The 22,254-nt window shown below is 45.4% G+C and overlaps 1 protein-coding gene across 1 annotated transcript in view; it reads right to left on the reverse strand.

Annotated features, from left to right (window-relative positions):
* Positions 1 to 22,254, reverse strand: part of LOC147900632 (dynein-1-alpha heavy chain, flagellar inner arm I1 complex-like) — a 714,561-nt gene that overhangs the window by 435,324 nt on the left and 256,983 nt on the right. Inside the window, exons 18-21 of the mRNA XM_087375690.1 lie at positions 21,506 to 21,632; positions 21,068 to 21,268; positions 20,763 to 20,845; positions 4,475 to 4,741 (exon numbers count right to left, since the gene is read on the reverse strand). Coding sequence (XP_087231816.1) covers positions 4,475 to 4,741; positions 20,763 to 20,845; positions 21,068 to 21,268; positions 21,506 to 21,632 — 678 coding nt within the window. The remainder of the gene's footprint in view (positions 1 to 4,474; positions 4,742 to 20,762; positions 20,846 to 21,067; positions 21,269 to 21,505; positions 21,633 to 22,254) is intronic.

A 22,254-nucleotide genomic window follows, 5' to 3' on the forward strand; every position in this document is an offset into this window, starting at 1 on the left:
GAAATGGAGTAGCAAGCCCTCTCTTTGGTGTTTTCAGTCAGAAAGTTTCACTCCTATTTATTACCTCGGCCATTTTTCTTCCTTACCTCTCAGTCTATATTAGCATATCTAGTTCGCAAGCCTAATCCTGGGGGGAGATTTGCAAAATGGTTGTCAGAGCTTCAAGAGTTCTCTTTCTCTTTTGTCATCACTGAAAATACCACTAGGTCCACTATGGTAGATTTACTCACAGGACGGCAGGATCTAAGAGAAGAAAATAAATATAAGGAGGACATTAATGATGAAAGGGAGACACCACCAACAGCTTTTGTCTTGTATTTTGATGGGGCTTTAGTCCTTCAAGCCAACAAGGAGCCCGGGGGATAGTTTTGATGAATTCTGAAGGTCAAGAGGTGTGGTCAAGAGGACAAGAGCTTCTAGGTATCACAACTAACAATGCAGCTGAGTATAATGCTTTGATTCTTGGTTTGTAGGGTTGTCTTCAAAGTCAAGTTAAAGAATTGGAAGTAAGAGAAGATTCTTAGCTTATTATTATAAAGCAAATGCAAGGGCATTATAAGACAAGAAGTCCTCATTTGAAGGAGCTTAATCAGAAGGCTATGGCAATATGTAGTCAGTTTGATTTTTGCAAGTTTGTTCATATAAACAGAAAAGAAAATCAAAGGGCAGATGAGTTAGCTACTCAAGCCATTGTAGTACAAGACCAAGGGGTGGTTTCTTTGGTAGACACTGGATAGCCAGAACTGCAAGATGTTTAGCAATATGTAGAAGAAGGCATGTTTCCTCAAGGGTTAACTCCATAACAAAAGCAGAGATTGGTAAGGAAGGCTTGTTCCTATACTATTGTTGATGACATTCTTTATAAATTGGGAAAAGATAAGGTGCTCCGTCGGGTGGTCCATCCCATGGAGACTAGGAGAATCCTAGAAATGTGTCATGAATACTCCGGTCATTTTGCTTCAGCGAGCACAGCTAGGAGAATTCTTAGTGCAGGTTACTTTTGGCCACGCCTCCATAAGGATGTATATGAATGGTGTCGAAGTTGTAAAGTATGCCAAAAGTTTGGAAGGCGACAATTGATTCCTAGGCCCTTGAAACCTATTTCAGCATATGGACCATTTGAGAGGTGGGGGTTGGACTTTGTGGGACCACTCCCTCACTCATCTCAGGGCAAGCATTATTTATTGGTGGCCACGGATTATGCAACTCGGTGGGCAGAGGCCAAGGCCATAGTCAATAGCAAGGCAAGCACAGTTGCGAAATTTCTCTTTGATCAAATTTGTTCACGCTTTGATTGTCCTTTGGAAATTCTCACTGATGGAGGAACCTCTAATTGAAGATAAGGTGCATAAGCTAAAGATAAATCATAGCATGTCCACGCCATCCTATCCCCAATGTAATGGCTTGGTTGAGAAAACAAATGGATTGTTGTGCAATTCAATGGGAAAGCTTGTAGACACTAAGAAAAGGCATTGGGATAGGCACTTGGCATAAGTTTTATGGGCTTATAGAACCACACACAAGCTAGCTATTGAGTTTACACCATTCCAACTAGTGTATGGAATAGAAGCCATTTTACCCATTGAATTGGAGATACATAGTCTTCACACTACTATTGCAAGAAAAGAAGGACAGGAGGATGCCTATGCTCAATCTTTGGTACAGCTAGAAGCCTTGGATGAATGCAGATTACAGGCCTTACAAAACTTGGAAGCTTCTCAAAAAAGGCGCAAGGCCCGTTTTGACACCAAATTATGAAAGAAGAAAGATATTGCAGAAGGAGATTTGGTCATGAGATTTGATAGCCGTCTGGACAAGCGGCTAGACAAAAAGTTTATTGGTCGATGGGAGGGACCATATCGAGTTAAAAAGAAGTTCATGAATGGAACCTATCAGCTTGAGGATGTTGATGGCATGGTGATACCCGGATGCACCAATGAGTATCACCTTAAATTCTTCTATGCTCGACCACCTTGAGGGCCAGTAAACCCTCTCTGTCCCTAGAGAGGATCTGCTAGGGGGGGAAAGATGTGACGCCAAAAATTGATATTTTTTTAATTTGGAATTGGTATTGTTTTCTTCTATGTTTGATAAGAGTTTGAGTATCAAGTGATAGCCTAGCGGCTCTCACTTATTTCTATTTTCTAAGATATTGTATGGGATTGAGAGGATGATTGGAATGGATTATTGTAAATATCATAGGTATGAATTATAAATACCTTGGTATTGTAAGAAAATAATACAACGTCTGTGCTCAACAGATAACAGGATCTCGTACGCAAGAGAGAAAACAAGATAGTATGGAGAATAAAAAATTTGATTACTGTAGAACTGATGCAATAGATGGCGCTGCCTCCCAACTGTGCGCTCTTGTGAAAGAAGCTTCGATGGCATGCTGGAAACAGTAGAAGACGGAGGCTGGATGCTAAGGAATCAGGGTTGCTGTAGCCAGTGATAAAATGGGCTTCACGGGCTTGCTCTTATATAGCCACCAGTCGTAGTCGGTTAGGCTCCATTGGGTGACCGACCCAGTCCGCTCAAAATGGTGAAATGCTTATCAATTCTACCAACCATCTAAGTCTAAGGCCCTTGTGCATGAAAGGCATGAAAGGCATACACTGCTCTCTGATCTAACAATGTCTGTTGATGAGCCTTTGCTGCTGTAGCAAGGCGCTCCTAGATCTAAGCATCTATAGACCATTTTTGCTCTTTCCTCTATAGGACTACCAACTCCTGTCGTCGAAACTCCTGTCAGAGAATCTCAAAATCTCATGGATTTTGGCACTCGTTGCGATGACTGAATGATAGAAGTCACTAATATTCGAAAGGGATGTTGTCACATGTGAAGGAGACGGCATTCCACCCTGCATATGAGACACCCAAGTCTGCAACACTGCCTCAGTGTATGTCCTACATATAAGGCTTTGATTTCTCATGCTTTGGATGATGTATATCTACCATGAGCTTTGCTCTTGGTGTTTATTTCATACTCAATAGAAGTATTTTCCTTGGAAAAACAAAGCCACATCTTTTGGGATTATGGGGACATAGAGCAATGTTTTTCAGCTTTAGGATGGTATTTGGACCCCCATCTCAAGGATATCCTCTTGGGCATTGTGAGGATTGGCTTTATGGGGGTGTCCCCATAAAGTACTTGCAGTGGGACCATGGAGAATGAAAATGTGATTGATGTAAAAGTGGGTGGGCAACATGGGAGAAGGGAAGAGTGGAGGGGAAGGCAGCGGGGGAGTAGGGAGAGGCAGTACGGGAGCACAGGGAGGGATGCAGAGAGGCAGCAGGAGGAGGAGGGAGGCAAGGCAGCACTGAGGGAGGGGGAGCGACAAGAAGCAACTGCATGTGAATGCCTATTCCTTTAGGAATTGATCTATCATAAAATAAGGTTCATGTTTAATGATGCTCAGCACATTGAGCATTGTGAAGGAACTTGGTGGAGAGAGAGAGAAAGAAAGAAAGAAAGAAAGAAAAGAAAGTGTATTATTGTCCACTAAAGGCCAAAATGGGCCCATGGGACATCAAGAACTCTGCATACAAGATAGCACAAAATCAACGTGCCACAAAGAAGAGAGAGAGAGAGAGAGAGAGAGAGAGGGTAGGCTAGGGAGAGAGAAGATAATACTACTTAAATGGAAACATAATGAAAGTGAAAGGTAATGGAAATGACCAATAGACCAAAATGGAAGGACTCACATTGATAAGCTTGATGTAGACTCCTTGATGTGTGTTGATGTGACACACAAAGTACAATCATATATAGGATAGACACACACTAGAACACCAAAGTGTATATGGGATATCTCCAAATATGACTCGCGGCTAAAGTCTATGTAGTATGCACCCCAAGTAACTCAGAGGCTAAAGTCTGAGTATGTTCAGAGGTTGATCCAAGCACTCTCATGGCTTGAGACTCAACATGACTCAGAGGCTCATGTCTTAGCATGGATACATTGCCAGCTCATAGGTCTAGGAATACACCAACATCCTCGAACTCGTCCAAGCCTAATAAAGAGACCCTATCAAAGCCAATACATGGCTCCCACAATACATCCCCCTCCTGGCTCCAAAACATGCCATAGATAGAAAATCATAATTTTAGGAGGACTATCCAAGGTTGAGAACCTTTATTGACTCAAAGAGATTATTACATTTAATTTTTGGGAGACTTAGAGTACCCATATACATCGAGCTCATGGACCTATTTTAGAAGACATATTCATCATCCTTGTCTACCTCCTGAGGGAAGGATAGATTTCGGAGATGAGTAGTGAGAGCAAAAGTTGGTGTTGGAGTGCCGTCTTCTTCTTCACTAGTGGCATCTGCAGCCAAGTTAGCATGCTCCTTGGATTGTTGTTTGGCAAGCTTCTAAAAACAACGGTCCTATGTATGGCTAAGCTTCTTGCAATACGTACATTTGAAAGGTTTGTATGGCTTCTAACCTTTGGAATATAATGCCTACTCCTCATGTACATCCTTGTGCCTTTGTTCATGATCGAGAAGTATTGCAACCATTTCATCAAAGGACATATCTCGTGCTACACGAAGCGCTAGTATGATATCACCATACTTAGGAATATCCTCAATGTTGGAAAGGAGGACAACCACTTGATCATCTTTTCCAACAGGAGCCTTCAAAGCATCAAGTTGGGTGATGAGAGATTCCATATGATTCAAATAAGCATTAAGAGAATCTTCATGCTTCATATGGAGCTTAAAGAATTCATGCCTGAGAAATACTTTAGAATTGATAATTTTTTTGTGAAATAAGCGCTCTAGCTTATCCCACAATTCATGTGGAGTATCATCAAAATCCAAGTGATGAATAACGTCATCAGACAAACCCAAACCAACGATAGAAAGACCTTTATCATTGAGAGTTTCCCACACTAAAATTTTATTTTCATCGGATTCAAGTTTCTTGTCTTTGGCACTAACCACCTTCCACACACCTTCCTTCATAAGCAGAAGCCTCATCTTGGTTTGCCAAGTTGGAAAGTTCTTACTAGAAAACTTTTCAATGACAATTCCCACTTTGGAATACTCCATGTCTACTTCAAATGTTGAAGTAATACGGGCTAAAGTACGAGCTCAGAGCAAAGGCTAGAATAGTATGGGCTATAGCAGCAGCTCAGCTTGCAGTCGGGGCAGAAAACGGCCAAGAAAAGGCATCGGACCAGCTACATAAGTGTAGGCAGCAGCTCATGTTGCAGTCGGGACAGATGGCCACATTCTTGAGGCGCGAATAGCAGCAGAAGCAGCACTCTTCAAGTAGGTCGCTTCTTCAAAACAAGCTCCAAATGAGATCGCTTTTAGAGCGACTAGTAGTAGTAACGTCTCCACAACAGTAAGCAACTATTTCTTGCAGCAAACTTGAGGCTGATGGAACAACAAAATCCACAGCAAATCACGCTGTAGCTCTAACTCCACGAATCAGCTCCAATTTCAAGTAAAATCTACAACTCATGGAGAGGCTAAGAGTAAAGGAAGAAGGGATGCCACCTTCCAAGGGAAAAGAGGGAGAGTAGCCCCTCTTTCTTGGCCTCCCTCACCTCAATCCCTTGGAAGAGCAAGGAGCAAGAGGGAAAGGACTAGGAGAAGGAAGGATGGAGGAAGAAAGAAAGGGAGGAGGAAGGATGGCTTTGATACCACATGAAGGAACATGGTGGAGAGGGAGAGGGAGAGAGAGAGGGTAGGCTAGGGAGAGAGAAGATGGTGCTCAAATGGGAACATAATGAAAGTGAAAGGAAATGGAAATGAGCAATAAAGGACTCACATTGATAGACACACAAGTACAATCATAAATAGGATAGACACACACTAGAATACCAAAGTGTATATGGGATATCTCCCAATATGACACATGGCACTCATGAAGAGACCTAGTAGCTAGCTAGGAACGGAATGGAATGAAAATATGAAAAGCATAATGAAAGACAAAATGGAAAGGAAAATGAAAGAACAAGTGCTAGGCAATGATAACAAAAATACTCACATAAAATAAAGCTTGATGTTAACTGATGTAATAGACAACAGACAAGACAACACTATATAGTGTGCCACTAGACTCTAGAAAGTCACAATGTCTATGGGATATCTCCCAATATGACATGTGGCATGTCTAGGACTCACTAGACTATAAAAGCACACCTAGACCACCTAGAACACTCATTTCTCACTTTGGCTTCATATTCCAACACCCCTCCATGAAGGCAAGGTGAGAGTCTACTGGAGGGAACCAAGAACAAAACATGACAATGATGGTCTAAGGTGAGGGACTATTGGAATGGAACCAAGAACAGAACATGACAATGACGGTCATCAAACTGTGCACCCTATGTAACTCAGAGGCTAAAGTCTAAGTATGTTCAGAGGTTGATCCAAGCACTCTCATGGCTTGAGACTCAACATGCTCAGAGGCTCACGTTATAGCATGGCTACATGACCAGCTCATAGGTCTAGGAATACACCAACATCCTGGAACTCGGCCAAGCCTGATAACAAGATCTATCAAAGCCAATACATGGCTCCCACAATACATTCCCTTCTAAACCTATCAAAGCCAATACATATGGCTCCCACAGTACATCCCCCCCTGGCTTCATAACATGATATGTTAGGAAGCCACACACTAAAATAGGAAAACCAATACATCTTGCTAGGAGGACTATCCAAGGCAGAGGACCTTTAGACTCAATGAAGACCAAACACTCAAAACATATCATTTTAGGGGGACTACCTAGGGCAAAGGACCCCAAAATACACCAAGCTATAGGAATAATAAAAATAGATCTCTTAGGAGTAAGAGATGTCCTCCAAGTAGCTAATGCAGATGTGTGTACATCCCTGCGAGACGATGACGATGTCGATGAGGCGCAAGGTAGGAATGCCCCAAAATATGTCGGTGAAGTCCATGGGGTAGCTACATGGAGCACTCACATGATGCCTCTCAAAATGCCGGAAGGAGAGTCACCAATGTCGAAGTGAAAGCCTCAGGTACCACGACCAATCGGGAAGTCAATCAATGCGAAGTACCTCAGGCACCGATCGAATAAGCAATGTTGAAGAAGTCACTTGTTGATGTAGAGTAGTCTACATCAAGCTCGAGGTAATGCACTAATCAGAAAGATCACTGTAGTGGATTGTATCGGAGTAGTATCAAAGAACTCACATCTAGCTCGGAAAGTTTTCACGAGTGTTGAAGTAGTCACGTGAAGGAGTCACCATAATGTAATGTCAAGAACTCACATCAAGGTTGGAGAAGGTGACGTGGGTGTTAAGCATTGGCGATGGAGGTGGCAAGCCAGTCGATGAACGGAGCCTTTTGCTTCGTGCGTGGTCGTTGGAAGCTTGCTGGAGTTTGGTCGTTGTTGGCTCTTTCCTACTTCTTTCGTAGGAAGAGCTGGGTATTCTATGTTGCAGGGTTCCGAGGCTTTTTGTTACCTACAGATATATTGGAATTGTCGTTGTAGTATATGTGTAGCTTAGGACCTCGAGTCGTGTTCCGGTGAGAGACGTAGGCTTAAGTGAGGTAAGCAAACGAAGTGCAAGCATGTGTAAAAGGCACGTAAACCATCGTTGTTGGGGTAATGAAGGCTTTCGCCTTCATTGGGGGTTGTAGGGTTTAGGAGGAGTTTAAGGGTTCAGAAGGAGGTTTAAGGGTTTAGGAGAAGTTTAAGGGTTCAGAAGAAGGTTCCAGGGTTTAGAAAGAGTTCCAGGGTTCAGGAGGAGTTCCAGGGTTCAGAAAGAGTTCCAGGGTTCAGAAGGAGGTTCCAGGGTTTTGAAGGAGTCCAGGGTTAGAAGAAGGATCCAAGGTTCAGAGTAGAGTACATGGTGGAGAACTCGTCTCCCTCGTGGATCATGGAGTTTAAGGGTTTAGGAAAGCATAGGAGTGGGAGAGGAAGAAGGTTTAGGAAAGCATAGGAGTGGGAGAGGAAGAAGGTGTAAGAGCATGGGTGAAAGAAGAGAGAGGAGGAAGGAGGAGGAGGGAAGAGGAGGAGGAAGGGGGAGGAGAGAGGAGGAGGAGGAGGAGGAGGAGGGAGGAGGAGGAGGAGGAGGGAGGAGAAGGAGGAAGGAGGAGGAGGGAGGAGGAGAGGGAGAGGGTGGGTTGCAGGGTTGGAGGAGAGGGGAGAAGGGTTGCAAGGTTAGGACATGCTTTTGGATGTGCAGTGCAAGGAAGCATGGACACTTGAGACAAATGCTTGGAATACCAATGTAGACTCAACACAATGCCCCAAGAGTGTGGGGTTCATTCCATTATGGGGTATTTATACAAGTTGGAGAGCTTCTCTCTCTGCATGTAACACAAAGTTGTAACACAAAGTCGTATCACAAAGTTGTAACACAAAGTTGTATCACAAAGTTGTAACACATTCTCTCTCTACATGTAGAAGTTGTAACACAAAGTTGTAACACAAAGTCGTAACACAAAGTTGTATCACAAAGTTGTATCACAAAGTTGTAACATAAAGTTGTGTCTAGAAGTTGTAACACAAAGTTGTAACACAAAGTTGTATCACAAAGTTGTATCACAAAGTTGTAACACCTTCTCTTTCTTCATAAGTTCATGTTGGCACAGAGTCAACATACTCCCGGATCCATTTTATTACCCGTCCTCGGGTTATGGCTTATTTTGATTTTAGAGTTGGGATGCCATGTGCGTAATTCAGTGGCTATTTAGCTTGTGGTATGCGAGTCGTTCCTGCTGTAATGCTTTTGCACCATATCTGCGTAGGCTGTAGTTAAGAAGCTTATCTCCTCTTAAGGAGGGGTAGATGACTGTGAATTTCAGAGGGGATCTCGTTGCTGAGGTTGCGGACTCTGTCATCGAATCTTCTTGGGAAGAGGTTTGGCGGGGGTCTCGTTGTTGAGGTTGGCATTTCTTGCTATCTTGCATACATGTTGGATGCGATTGCACCCTTATCATTGAGCTTGTAGAGAATTAGGATGCAACTCTGATATTTTTGCATATAGGAGACGGCTGTGATGTTTGGCAGGGGTCTCGTTGCGGAGGCTGCAGACTCTGTTGCCAATTCATCTTGAGTTTTGGCATAGCTTTGTGTACTGCTTGTGAATTCATTGCATGCTTTGAGAGTATGGAATGAAAGTGTATGATACTATTTTTTATGCAATCTATTATGTGCCTATGCAAAATCATGTGAGTGCATGTGATGTGTCTAACTATATGCTTATTTGTGGGATTTGATAGGGAAACTAAGACTCAAACATCCCTATTGTGCAAAAAACGTGCATATGCAGTGAATGTGCGTGTAACAATCTAGTGCAAACTATATGTGCAAAAACGGGCATATGCCAGTGAGTGCTTGTGATACAATCTAATCCTAACTAAGGAAGACTTGTTTTCGCAAATCTTCGTTTTTGTCGGGGATGGCTCGCGTGTTGATGTAGTAGCGCTTCAGTCGGCTCCCGGTTATTGTTGTGTTGAATTGGACTCCATCTAGTGTCTCAAGTAGCACAGCTCCGATGGGATTCATTTTTCGTACTCGGTAGGGTCCTTGACCTAGATACTTCAGTTTTCCCTTGTGTACTTTGGCATTGTATAACAGGACTAAGTCACCTTCCTTGATGTCTTTAGCTTTCAGATTCCTGTCAAACCATGCCTTTCTTCGGCGTTTTTCTGTTGTCATGGCATGATAGGCAACGAGTCTTGTCTCTGTATGCTTTTCCAACTGACAGAGTCTTTCTTTCAAGGACTCGTGATCACCCATTCGTTCCTGTACTGCGATGCGTAGACTTGGTATTACAAATTCGAGTGGAACCACGGCTTCAAGGCCGTACACCAATTGAAAAGGTGTGTTCCCTGTACTGACCTTGAATGTGGTTCTGTATGCCCATAAGGCTGCATTCAATTTCTCTGCCCAATCAGAACGTTGTGGTTCTACTACCTTGGTGAGGATATTGCATATGATTTTGTTTGTGGATTCTGCTAGTCCATTCCCTTGGGGGTAGTAGGGTGTGCTTTTTCTATGGATGACCATGAAGCCAGACAAGAGTTCTTGGATTACCTCATTGACAAAATGTGTGCCTCTATCCGACACAATTTCAAGGGGGCATCCGAATCGGGTGATCACATGTTCGTATAAGAATCTTGCTGTGCTTTTGGCATCTGCCTTTCTGACTGCTTTAGCTTCAGCCCATTTTGTAAAGTAATCAGTGGCCACAATGATGTAGCGTGCCTGTGTTCCTTTTGCTGCTGGATGTATGGGACCCACATAGTCAATCCCCCATTTTTCAAATGGTTGTTGTGCAACAACTGTTGTTAGGGGATTGAAGTCTTTGTGTTGTGGTTTAATAGTCCGTTGGCATACATCACAGCCTTTTACATATTCATAGGCATCTGCCCACAGTGTTGGCCACCAGTAGCCTGCGAGGAGAACTTTTCTTGCTGTGGCTTCCCCTTGGAAGTGTCCTCCTGCAATGCCTTCATGGACTTCACTCAAGATTGGCAGGATCTCATGAGGCATTACACATCTTCTTAATATCTGGTCCTTGCCCATCTTGTATAGTTGTCCTGCAATGAGTTGATATGGTGCAGCCTTTAGAATCAATTTTCTGGCATCTACTGCTTTCATGTCAGGGGGTGGTCTTCCTGCCATCAAGTACCCAATGATATCTCCACACCATTCTGGAACAGCATCTATTTGAAATAGTGTGGCATCTGGTAAGTCATCTTCTACTCCAGTGGCTTCTTCTCCTGTCTTGACTCGAGACATGTGATCGGCAATGTAGTGTTGGGCATCTTTGCGGACCACGATTTTGAAGTTGAATTCTTGCAGCAAGAGGAGCCATCTGGTGATTCTTCCTGTGGTACACGGACGGTTCACAAGATAAAGCAAGGCTTGATGGTCGGTGTAGAAGACAAAATCATTTGCGAGTAGATAGTGCCGAAATTTCTTGACACTATACACCATTGCTAGGGCTTCTCTTTCTGTGGTTGTATAGTTGATCTCTGCATCATTGAGTTGTCGACTGGCGAAGTAGACGGGGTAGTCTTTCTTATGTTCACCAGGTTGACAAAGCACACTCCCAATTGCATACTTGGATCCATCAGTATGAACATGAAAATCAATATCCCAATTGGGAGATATAAGGATGGGTGCTGTGATTAGGCGCCACTTTAAAAGCTCAAAGGCATGGTCGCACTCTTCGGTCCATAAGAACTCCACTAATAATTTGTAAAGTGGTCTAGCTATCATGGCATACCGCAATATAAATCTTCTATAATAGCCGGCATGTCCCATAAAGACCTGTACACCTTTGGAATTTGTAGGAGGAGGCAATTCCATGATGATTTTGATTTTGTCCATGTCAGTTGCAATCCCATGTTGAGAGACGATGTGTCCCAAAACAACTCCGTGGGTGACCATGAACTGGCATTTTGTGGGATTTAGGGAGATGCCATACTCCCTGCATTTGATTAGTACTTCTTCCAGACATTTGAAGTGGTCCTGTTTGGTTGAATGGATGCATAAATCATCCAAGAACACCTGTAAAAACTTATTCAAAAATGACTTGAAAGCTGTGAACATGACTCGCTGGAATGTGGCTAGGGCATTACAAAGGCCGAATGGCATGACTCTATATGCAAAAATACCCCATTCTGTAGCAAATGCTGTTTTTGATTGGTCTTGAGGAGCAATTTGCACTTGGTTATAGCCACTGAAGCCATCCAAGAAGCTATATATTTCGGATCCTGCCACCTTTTCCAACACTGTTTCTGTTAAGGGTAGGGGGTAGTGATCCCTAATTGTGGCGGCATTCACATTTTTCAAGTTCACGCATATTCTGAGCTTCTTGTTGCGTTTAGGTACAATGACAATGGCGGAAACCCAATCAGTGTGCTCGATCTCGTAGATGAATCCGGCATCTAGGAGTTTTTCCAACTCGTCATAAACCATGGTGCCATATTTAGGATTTGTGCGATAAGGTCCACATACCTTAGGGCGAGCACCTTCCCGTATAGGTATCGTGTGCACTGCCACTTCTGGTGAAATTCCTTTCATCTCTTTGTATGACCATGCTAGGCAGTCACGGTATTCCATTAGGAGGTCTTTGAGTTTGATTTCATCTTCTTGACGGAGCTGTTTCCCAATGAAAACCAATTTTTCTTCCTCCCCTTCAAGGGCGAGGTTTATTGTGCGTGTTTTTGCCGGTCCCTCATAGATTGGAGTTTCTCCAATGCTATCGGTTTCTTGAACTTCAGATTCTCTGATTGGTCTTGGCATTGCTATTGGTGCACTGCCACTTGTATAATTCTTAAAGTATTCCGGCACTTCTCGAAGATCGGCCTCTGATGGGGTTGAACTAGCCTGACATGAGTCATGTGTACTGGGTGGCATAGTTGCATTTAGTAATTTGTTAGGCTCTTCTTTTCTTTCTTTTTTTTTTTTTGAAGTATCTTGATCGAGCTTCATCCGCACATGTGGCTTATATTTCCGAAACTTCTTACGTTGGGAACTGTGGGGTAACTTTTCCACTGGTAAGGTGTTTTCAAGTAAGGGTTCATGTGCTGCACATACTCCTTCTAGTCCCTCAGGGGACCATTCAAGAGGTGGTGGTATTGATTTGGAGGGAACTGACTTTGCAAGGTACAATTCGACAATCCTTGTTTGGACTCGTTCGAATTCATTGAAGTGCTCGGCCTTGGCTTTTCTGCGATTTCCTCCTGCAGCTTTCTTGCGGGATCTTCTGCTGTTATGCAACTGTGGAGGTTCAACTTTTGGGAGCTCAACTGCCATTAGGGCATGGAGAATGGCTAGGTCATTATCAAAGATTTGATCTTCAATTTCAGTATTTGCCGCCTCTATTTCAAGGTCCCAAGGAAAATCTGAGTCATCATTGGTATGGGTACCTTCTTCAGGTTCATTATCCCATTCGAGGTCAGCCATAAAGAATGGCATCTCTAGATCGATTGGTTCTGCATGTGTCGGTGGAGGATCGACCTGTAGTGCATTAACATCTATCTGTGAGAAAATGGGGTCTAATGAATGGCAGTTGTCGATGGTTGCCAATGTTTGTATCCAGTTATTGACATTGCTTTGTGAGTCACCTGCTATGGCATGCTGTCGCAAGGGAGCTGATTTGCTCGAGAGTGTCGTGGAAGATGTGTCATCCAATGCTCTAGGAACAATTGGTTTAATAGCTCCTGTCTCCACATTCACCCTGACTGCAGTGTCTCGATTCTGGATTGTCAATCGATTAGTTCCCCAGTCATGGAGGACTGATGCTTCCCGTAACCAAGGACGTCCCAGTAAGATTTGATAGGATTTTTTGGGGAGATCCAAGATTGTGAATTGAAGGGAAAAGCGGACTCCTGCGATCTTTGTGGACACGCCATTCACTATTTCCAAGGGTTTAGCCCGTGAATCATCGGCAAGGCGTATGTTGAAATTAGCCTTTTGCATTGGTGGGAGACCCCATTCTTCGTAGAGCTCCTTTGACAGGACATTGACACCTGCTCCATTATCCACTATGGCTTGGACTTCATTATATGCTTTGTGGATTAAAGGCACAGTGATGTTGCGTATGTCATCTCTCTCACCCATCCGCACAAGGATATCTTCAATGTCATTCATAGGTGGAGGGGGATTTGCGAGTTCAATCCATCCTTTGAAACTCTCCCAGAGATTGGGACAATTCCGTAAGAGGATTCCGATGGGAATTGACACAAGGCAACTCAGGATGCTAGAGAGTGCGGCTCCTTCAAGTTGACGTGGCGGTACATTCTGTTGTGGAGTCTGTTGTTGGAACAAAGGCTCGAGTACAATATCAATACTTTGTGGGGCCAAGTCATGGATTGGGTCTTGAGCTTGTTTCTGAGCCTCAAATTGAGCTTGTTCATTCTGGACCCATTGCTGAAGTACCTGAAAACGAGCCTTCTCCACCTCTGCATTCGGGAATGGAGCTTCTTTTATTCGAGGCTCGGTAGTTGATGTGGATGAGGTCGGCTGCTCATTGCTTGGCGGAGGTGGAGGCACTTGTGCTTTCTTTCTCAGAAGTCGCTTCGGTTGGATTGGAATGATAGGGTCCTTCGTGGTCTCTTTCTGTTGGCGTGTAATTACATTGATAGGTTGTGACCTTAGACTTGCCGGACCCAGACTTTGATGGTCCACCCCAATGATGCCGATGGGGACGTCAGGCTTAACCTCTGATTGTTCTGGGACCTTATTTTTCATGGGACAATCCATACAGGCATGTCCTATGCCACAATCTCTGCAGAGTGGTTGGAACGTAGCGGGGCTACCACGATGAGGGCACTCTGCGATCCTATGATTTTCTCCACAACCGTAACACTTGATTGGTGCTCGATATGTGTTGGGTCGCACTTGATTTGCATAGACTGGTATGAGACCCTCTGCACCTTCTACATAGTACACTGGGTACTCTGCTTCATACTCAAATAGCGAGTCTACTTCCTCGGCTTGTAATTGATGTATGGGAACTGCCTGAGGAGCTGGATTTGGTGCTCTTGGATACGATCGTGGATTCGGATTCCTGAGTAGTTGTGGGACTTGTGTCCGAACGGGAACAGGATTTAGCCTCGGAGCTGGTGGCGCTTGTGCAAGTGCCGGTTGCCTGTATACTGGCATGGGTGCCGCTTGGTATTGTGGTGGTCGAGGCGGATTGTTGCGCATGTTGAAGATGCAACTGTTCTCATCATGGCCGCCGACGACGCAGATATGGCACCACAACCGTGGCGGTGGATTTGCTTGTGCAGTGATCCTTGCTCTTAGGACTGGGCATTCATTTGCTGTATGATTTGCTAAGCAGTGTGGGCACCAGACATTTTCTCGCCGTGGATATGTTTGAGTTGACGGCTGAGACAAGTGGAGTTTTTGATCCATGGCCTGCATCATATCTTCTTTCAACTTCAAGGTCATGGCCTCTAGGCGATCTTCATTGGATGTTTCGGCAGTGTCCTTTGATTTACCTTTTTTCGAGCGTTTATCTCGTGTATTTGATCTAGCGTCATCACTGCTAGTGTCTGAATCTGTCATGCCATCTTCGATGTCAATGGCTGCCGGCATGAGCAGCACTGAATGTTTCATAGCTACTTATCTTTTTCATATCCTTGCGGATTTTCTTTCTGAGTCCTGCTATGAACCATGCCGCGAGGTACTTTGCATCTGGGCGTGGGTCACATTTGGCGATCAATCTCTTCATCTTTCCCAGGTATGTGCGTACATCTTCCCTCCGGCCTTGTTCGATCTTGCTGAGTTGGAGAGCGGGATCATCTAGTAGCCTCTCCGTTTGAAAGCGACGTTTGAATTCGGTTTGAAGTAGGTCCCATGTGGCACGTTCTTCCACAAGAAGGTCGAGGTACCATTCTGACGCCTCATCAGTTAAGGCCATTGGAAACCAAGCCACCTTAGTTTCATGAGATTGATCACCACCTGCTCGACATGCGGCATCAAAATGTTGGAGGAAGCGAGCTGGGTCTCCCCTACCATTATATTTGGGAAGTTCCAGTTTTCCCAAGGGGCGTCGGCCTTGATTGTTGTGATTTCATCGATTGAAGAAGTTGTCAGCCTCTGCCTCGAGCTCGATATCCCCATCATGGTCATGACGGCGTCCAGCCATGTTGGGGCATGGAGGAGTTAAAGGAAGTTGATGAATCTCAGGGGGGGATTCGGGGTAGAGGATTGGCGGGGGCGGTTGTTGCAGTGGAGTTAGTTGCGGATTGGGCGAGCGTTGGAGTCGAAGTCGTTGGCCGGAACGTAACTGCATGCAGATGGTGCGTGATTTGCCAAGGGTATCGCTACCCCAAGTGTGTTTGTGGAAGTGGTGTTGTTAGGAGAGTTAGAGTGATGTTAGTTTGTGTAGGGACCGTCGTGTTAATAATGTGCCTAGGATTGTCCTACGTGTGTAGGGAAATGTGCCGGTGCAGACGGATCGTTAATCGGAGGTCGCGGCGTGAAAATACGAGTGAATTAATGCAAAATGAGGCCCACACGGGGGCGCGAATGAACGTGTGCTAGGGATGCCGAAATGGTGTGCAATGGGCTGGAAAAATACCCCGTAACGTGGTGTTTCCGTGTGTGAAATCTGGGTTCAAACGGGGTTCAATTTGGGTCCCAAACGGATGAGTTTCGAGGGGTTAAAGGAGGGGTAAATTTGGCGTTTGGGGGGTCCTAATGGTGGTGTGAATGGACTTTAAGTTTAACCGAGGGGTTGAAACCAAGTGACTCTAGTTAGACTGACTAACCGAGGTCCTCCCAGTTACTGTAACTGGGAGGTTAACTAACTGTAGTTAGGTACTAACTGAAGAGTTAGTCTAACCTAACTGAGGGTTAACTAAACTAACCTAACCTCAATTACTACTAACCAAACCTACGTAGCTAATGGAACTGAGGTTAACTAACTAACCTAGGGTTAACTAACCTAACCTAACTGTAGTTAGTACTAACCTAACTATGGTTAACCTAACCCTAGAGTTAATTTTAGGTTAGGTTTAGTTTTTTTTTTTTTTTTTTTGAGTGGGGGGGCTGCCCGACGGCGGCGCCGGGGGGGGGGGTTGGCACGGGGGGGAAGGGGGGGGGTTGCGCGGGGGGTGAGGGGGTTGCGCGGGGGGTGAGGGGGGGTTGCGCGGGGGAGGACGGGGGGTGGCGAGGGGGTAAGGGGTTGGGGAGGTCGAGGGGGTGCGCGGGGGAACGAGGGGTGGCGAGGGGGTAAGGGGTTGGGGAGGGCGAGGGGGTGCGCGGGGGGACGAGGGGTGGTGAGAGGGGGTAAGGAGTGGTTGCGCGGGGCTGCGGGCGGGGGTGGCGCGGGCGGGGTGCGCGGGGCGGGGCGGGGGTGGCGCGGGCGGGGGGCGCGGGGCGGGGCGGGGGTGGCGCGGGCGGGGGGGCGCGGGGCGGCGGCGGCTCTGCGGAGCGCCGCCGCGGGCGGGGCGGGGGTGGCGCAGGCGGAGGGGCGCGAGGCGGGGCGGGACGGGGGGGCGCGGGGCTGCGGGCGGGGGTGGCGCGGGCGGGGGGGCGCGGGGCTGCGGGCGGGGGGCGGCGGCGCTGCGTGCGCCGCCGCCGGGGGGGGTAGCGGGGGCTTACAGAGAGGGGGGGGGGTAAGAGGGAGGGGGTAAGGGGGAGAGAGAGGAGAGGGGGGGTGGAGGGGCGAGCGTAAGGGGGTGGGGGAGAGAGAGAGAGGAGCGAATGAGAGAGAGAGGGGGTGGGGGAAGAGAACGAGGGGGAGGGGGGAGGAGGAGGGGGAGATGTAGGGGGAGGGGGAAGGGGGAGGTGGAGGGGGAGGGGGAGAGGGGAGGTGGTGGTGGAGGGGGAGGGGGAGGGTGGAGGTGGAGATGAAGGGGGAGAGGGGGAGGTGGTGGTGGAGGGGGAGGGGGAAAGGGGGGGTGGTGGTGGTGGTGGAGGGGGAGGGGGAGGGGGGAGGTGGAGATGGAGGGGGAGGGGGGAGGTGGTGGTGGAGGGGGAGGGGAGGGGGGAGGTGGAGATGGAGGGGGAGGGGGGAGGTGGTGGTGGAGGGTGGAGGGGGGAGGGGGGAGGTGGTGGTAGAGGGGGAGGGGGAGAGGGGAGGTGGTGGTGGAGGGTGGAGGGGGAGGGGGGAGGTGGAGATGGAGGGGGAGGGGGGAGGTGGTGGTGGAGGGGGAGGGGGAGAGGGGAGGTGGTGGTAGAGGGGGAGGGGGGAGGTGTAAACAAGAGCAAAAAGCCTGAAAGACGGAAATCGAAAAGCAGGGAGAAGTGGTCACCTGATCGCTCTCCAAGTCTTTCTCGATGTAACGGGATTGTCGCGGAACAATGGACGTTGGGTGGAAGGCTAGGTCATCGCTGCGAGAAGGGTTCGATGTCACTTACATGGCGAGGATAGGAGTAAGGGGGCGGTCGATGGAGAGGGAGGAGTGTCTTGTGTGGGGCTCGGAAGGAGGAAGAGAATGGAGGCAAAAAGTGAAAGATGAAGAATGAGGGGGGGTGGAGTAGGTTTTTATAGGTTTGGATTTTAGGTTTAGGGTTTAGGTTTAGGGTTTAACCCTAAACTCTTCCCGAGCCATAACTCTTTATGGAGAGCTCGGTTTGCCTTTCTGTAAAAAGGTAAAATGATCGAAATTGAAAGCTCTACGCAACCGTGTCCACTATCTAGCCTGATTGTAGATCATGTGGCTTCTATTTAAGAAATTAAGAAAATTTCTTAAGGTAGTAACCCAAAGTGGATGTTTGGGGTTGATATGTTTGGCTAGAATTGGAAAAAAATTTTACTCTCCTTGCCCTTGAGTGCTATCTTCGTGAAAGTTCAAAGTAGTCTCTTGTTTTACACATACCTACGTATGTTTTACTCACTACTTGAGACGCTAGTCTCCCCGGCAACGGCGCCAAATGTTGGCTCTTTCCTACTTCTTTCGTAGGAAGAGCTGGGTATTCTATGTTGCAGGGTTCCGAGGCTTTTTGTTACCTACAGATATATTGGAATTGTCGTTGTAGTATATGTGTAGCTTAGGACCTCGAGTCGTGTTCCGGTGAGAGACGTAGGCTTAAGTGAGGTAAGCAAACGAAGTGCAAGCATGTGTAAAAGGCACGTAAACCATCGTTGTTGGGGTAATGAAGGCTTTCGCCTTCATTGGGGGTTGTAGGGTTTAGGAGGAGTTTAAGGGTTCAGAAGGAGGTTTAAGGGTTTAGGAGAAGTTTAAGGGTTCAGAAGAAGGTTCCAGGGTTTAGAAAGAGTTCCAGGGTTCAGGAGGAGTTCCAGGGTTCAGAAAGAGTTCCAGGGTTCAGAAGGAGGTTCCAGGGTTTTGAAGGAGTCCAGGGTTAGAAGAAGGATCCAAGGTTCAGAGTAGAGTACATGGTGGAGAACTCGTCTCCCTCGTGGATCATGGAGTTTAAGGGTTTAGGAAAGCATAGGAGTGGGAGAGGAAGAAGGTGTAAGAGCATGGGTGAAAGAAGAGAGAGGAGGAAGGAGGAGGAGGGAAGAGGAGGAGGAAGGGGGAGGAGAGAGGAGGAGGAGGAGGAGGGAGGAGGAGGAGGAGGGAGGAGGAGGAGAAGGAGGAAGGAGGAGGAGGGAGGAGGAGAGGGAGAGGGTGGGTTGCAGGGTTGGAGGAGAGGGGAGAAGGGTTGCAAGGTTAGGACATGCTTTTGGACGTGCAGTGCAAGGAAGCATGGACACTTGAGACAAATGCTTGGAATACCAATGTAGACTCAACACAATGCCCCAAGAGTGTGGGGTTCATTCCATTATGGGGTATTTATACAAGTTGGAGAGCTTCTCTCTCTGCATGTAACACAAAGTTGTAACACAAAGTCGTATCACAAAGTTGTAACACAAAGTTGTATCACAAAGTTGTAACACATTCTCTCTCTACATGTAGAAGTTGTAACACATTCTCTCTCTACATGTAGAAGTTGTAACACAAAGTTGTTACACAAAGTTGTAACACAAAGTCGTAACACAAAGTTGTATCACAAAGTTGTATCACAAAGTTGTAACATAAAGTTGTGTCTAGAAGTTGTAACACAAAGTTGTAACACAAAGTTGTATCACAAAGTTGTATCACAAAGTTGTAACACCTTCTCTTTCTTCATAAGTTCATGTTGGCATAGAGTCAACAGTCGTCAGGCAGCAGCAGCAGCTAGATCTAAAGCTGCGTGGGCAGAAGGAGGTGCGTGGACAGCAACAGCAGCTAGGAGCCAATGTGGGCTGTTTCTGAGCAGATCATATGGCAGAGAATGACGGGCAAGAAGCAGCATGGCGGGCAGAAAGGCAGGATGGCGAGCAGAAAGGCGGGCAGAATAGCGGCTGGATGGCAAAAAATTGGTGGCTCAGTTGGCTGAGCAATGGTGGGTGCTGCAGCTCCACACGGACCTTCCTTGCTGAGGCTTGGGTGGAAGAGGGAGTGCTCAAGGAAGGAGAGGAGAAGAGAGCTAAGGTGGAGAGGAAATCATGAGGAGAGGGAGTGGAGGAGCTAGCCTCTCCTTAGGTCTGAGATGGGCTTCAAGACCCTCTCATTCCTTGAAAAAAGTTGTCTCTGATACCACATGAAGAGACCTAGTAGCTAGCTAGGAACGGAATGGAAATATGGAAAGCATAATGAAAGGAAAAATGGAAAGGAAAATGAAAGAACAAGTGCTAGGTAATGATTACCAAAATACTCACATGAAATAAAGCTTGATGTTGACTGATGTAATAGACAATAGACAAGTACAACACTATATAGTGTGTCACTCGACTCTAGAAAGTCACAATGTCTATGGGATCTCTCTCAATATGACACCTGGCATGTCTAGGACTCACTAGACTATAAAACCACACCTAGACCACCTAGAACACTCATTTTAGACTCGCTTTGGCTTCATATTCCAACAACTCACACATAAGACTCTACTAGAACTTCTAGTAGAACACACTAAAACACACTCAACTTGACTTCATGTTCTAACACATTGCTTCTTGGCTGAACATTGCTTTTGAGTTTTATCAAATCCATACGGGTTTTGGTTAGGCAATCAGATATGCAACTCTCCCCCCCTAATCTCAACAATAGCAATTTCTAGAGTACTCTAGGAATTTTTATTCCAACAGTTGTGTCCATCTTTTTAGCTAAAAGATTTGGATAAGCTGGAAAATACATTGTTCATTATAAACTTCAAAGCATTTATTTGGTCAGTTAATTCCAAAAAAGAGTTTCTTTCTCTATGCTTTTATTTTGATTTTAGGTGCTAATAATTCTGACATTACATAAAGGTGAATTAAAAAATTAAACCTAGTTTTCCTCAGTAGGCAAATCAACCAAAACTTACTCTATCTCTATGTCCATGCCGGAACTCTGAATCTCTGCAACAATGTTGAGCACAAGCTTCAATTCATCTAGAGTCTCAGGTTTCTGCAAGAGAGAATTGTGATATTCATATGTACATAAAGTCAGGGATCTAACAGCATTGAAATCAAAGACTATTCCCATTTTCTCTCCTTCCTTTGTGTATGATGAACTATATTATAATCTTTCTATGGTTTAGCAGTGGATGCTAACAAACTGTACTTCGAAACCATGAAAGGCATTTTGAAAGTGACCAAATAAAATTCCATTCTTACGGTATTATCTTACCTGGTGCAATGTTTTCAAGTACATCTCAATTTTAGCATGCAAATTGGCCACTCTTGGTAGGTCACTTTCCACCATGGTTTGGCCGATTGCACGTACCCATGACAAGGCCTCGTTGTGTATGAAAACAATTAATTGATGTGCTGTAACAGTCAGAAATTCCACATTCTTCTCACTAGGAATATCTGCAATGTCAGCTGCCACCTGCAAATTGGGATAATGCTTCAAAGTCAAATGTGCTTACATTACCTGATTGATTATTTCTAAGAAGCATATTTGTTTTGATATATGTTTGTTAACTTTACAATTATCAAAGAATTATTATGAGTAATCCAGTTCAGGCAAGTTAGTGCTAGTCTGTTCTTTCTGATGCTTTGTATGATGCCTCTTTATCCAGAACACTTGGAATTATGAACAAGTTTGCAGGAATTGAAGACCTACCTTTGCATACTTTGCAATCTTCTCCTCAAACTTTGCACAAGTTGGATTTTGGATTACAAACTTTGAAAGTAATGCATTTTTATCTTGTCTCCACAAATGTTGATACCTGCGCCAGCTTTCTAAATGCCTGGAAAGCAGAAGGAAACAGAAAACACATTTAAGAAATTTCAGCTGGATTTTATAACAGGTGCTATCTTTTGCTTATTTTGAAGCATTAATGTGGACATACAGGTTGAAAAACCAACATCTTTAGTGACAATTGCAATAGAGTAGACAATATAGAAAGAGAAGAAACCCATTTCTTTAGCTAAAGCCCCTTCCAAATTTTTATCCTCCCCCCCCCCCGTAAGGAGGATATCAAACTTGACTTGGTGAAAAGTCCCAAAACTAAGACACTCGCTGTGAGCTTCAAATGACTGCATATTACCTACCTTGATTTTGGAAGAAGCATCTCAGATAAAAAAGCCATCATTCAAACACAATATACAAGATTTCTTACATAGATACTACAAAATATGGCATGCAACCAAAATACCAATATATTTTTTATGGAAAGCAAATTACAGGATTAAGAATATTTCTCCAAGACTGACTACATGAAATATTGTCATAGAGCTGCCAATAGGGACTTAGAATCAATCTTTATGAAACGAGAAAGTATTTTTGGGTAATTACAAGGTACATGCCTTGGATATATGGAATAAACATATATAAACATATTCATGCGCACACGCATAAGTAAGCAACAA

This window comes from Dipteris shenzhenensis, chromosome 6 (assembly GCF_047967505.1).
Source record: "Dipteris shenzhenensis isolate YYH24624 ecotype China chromosome 6, Dip_SZ_1.0, whole genome shotgun sequence".
In the NCBI taxonomy this organism is placed as follows: domain Eukaryota; kingdom Viridiplantae; phylum Streptophyta; class Polypodiopsida; order Gleicheniales; family Dipteridaceae; genus Dipteris; species Dipteris shenzhenensis.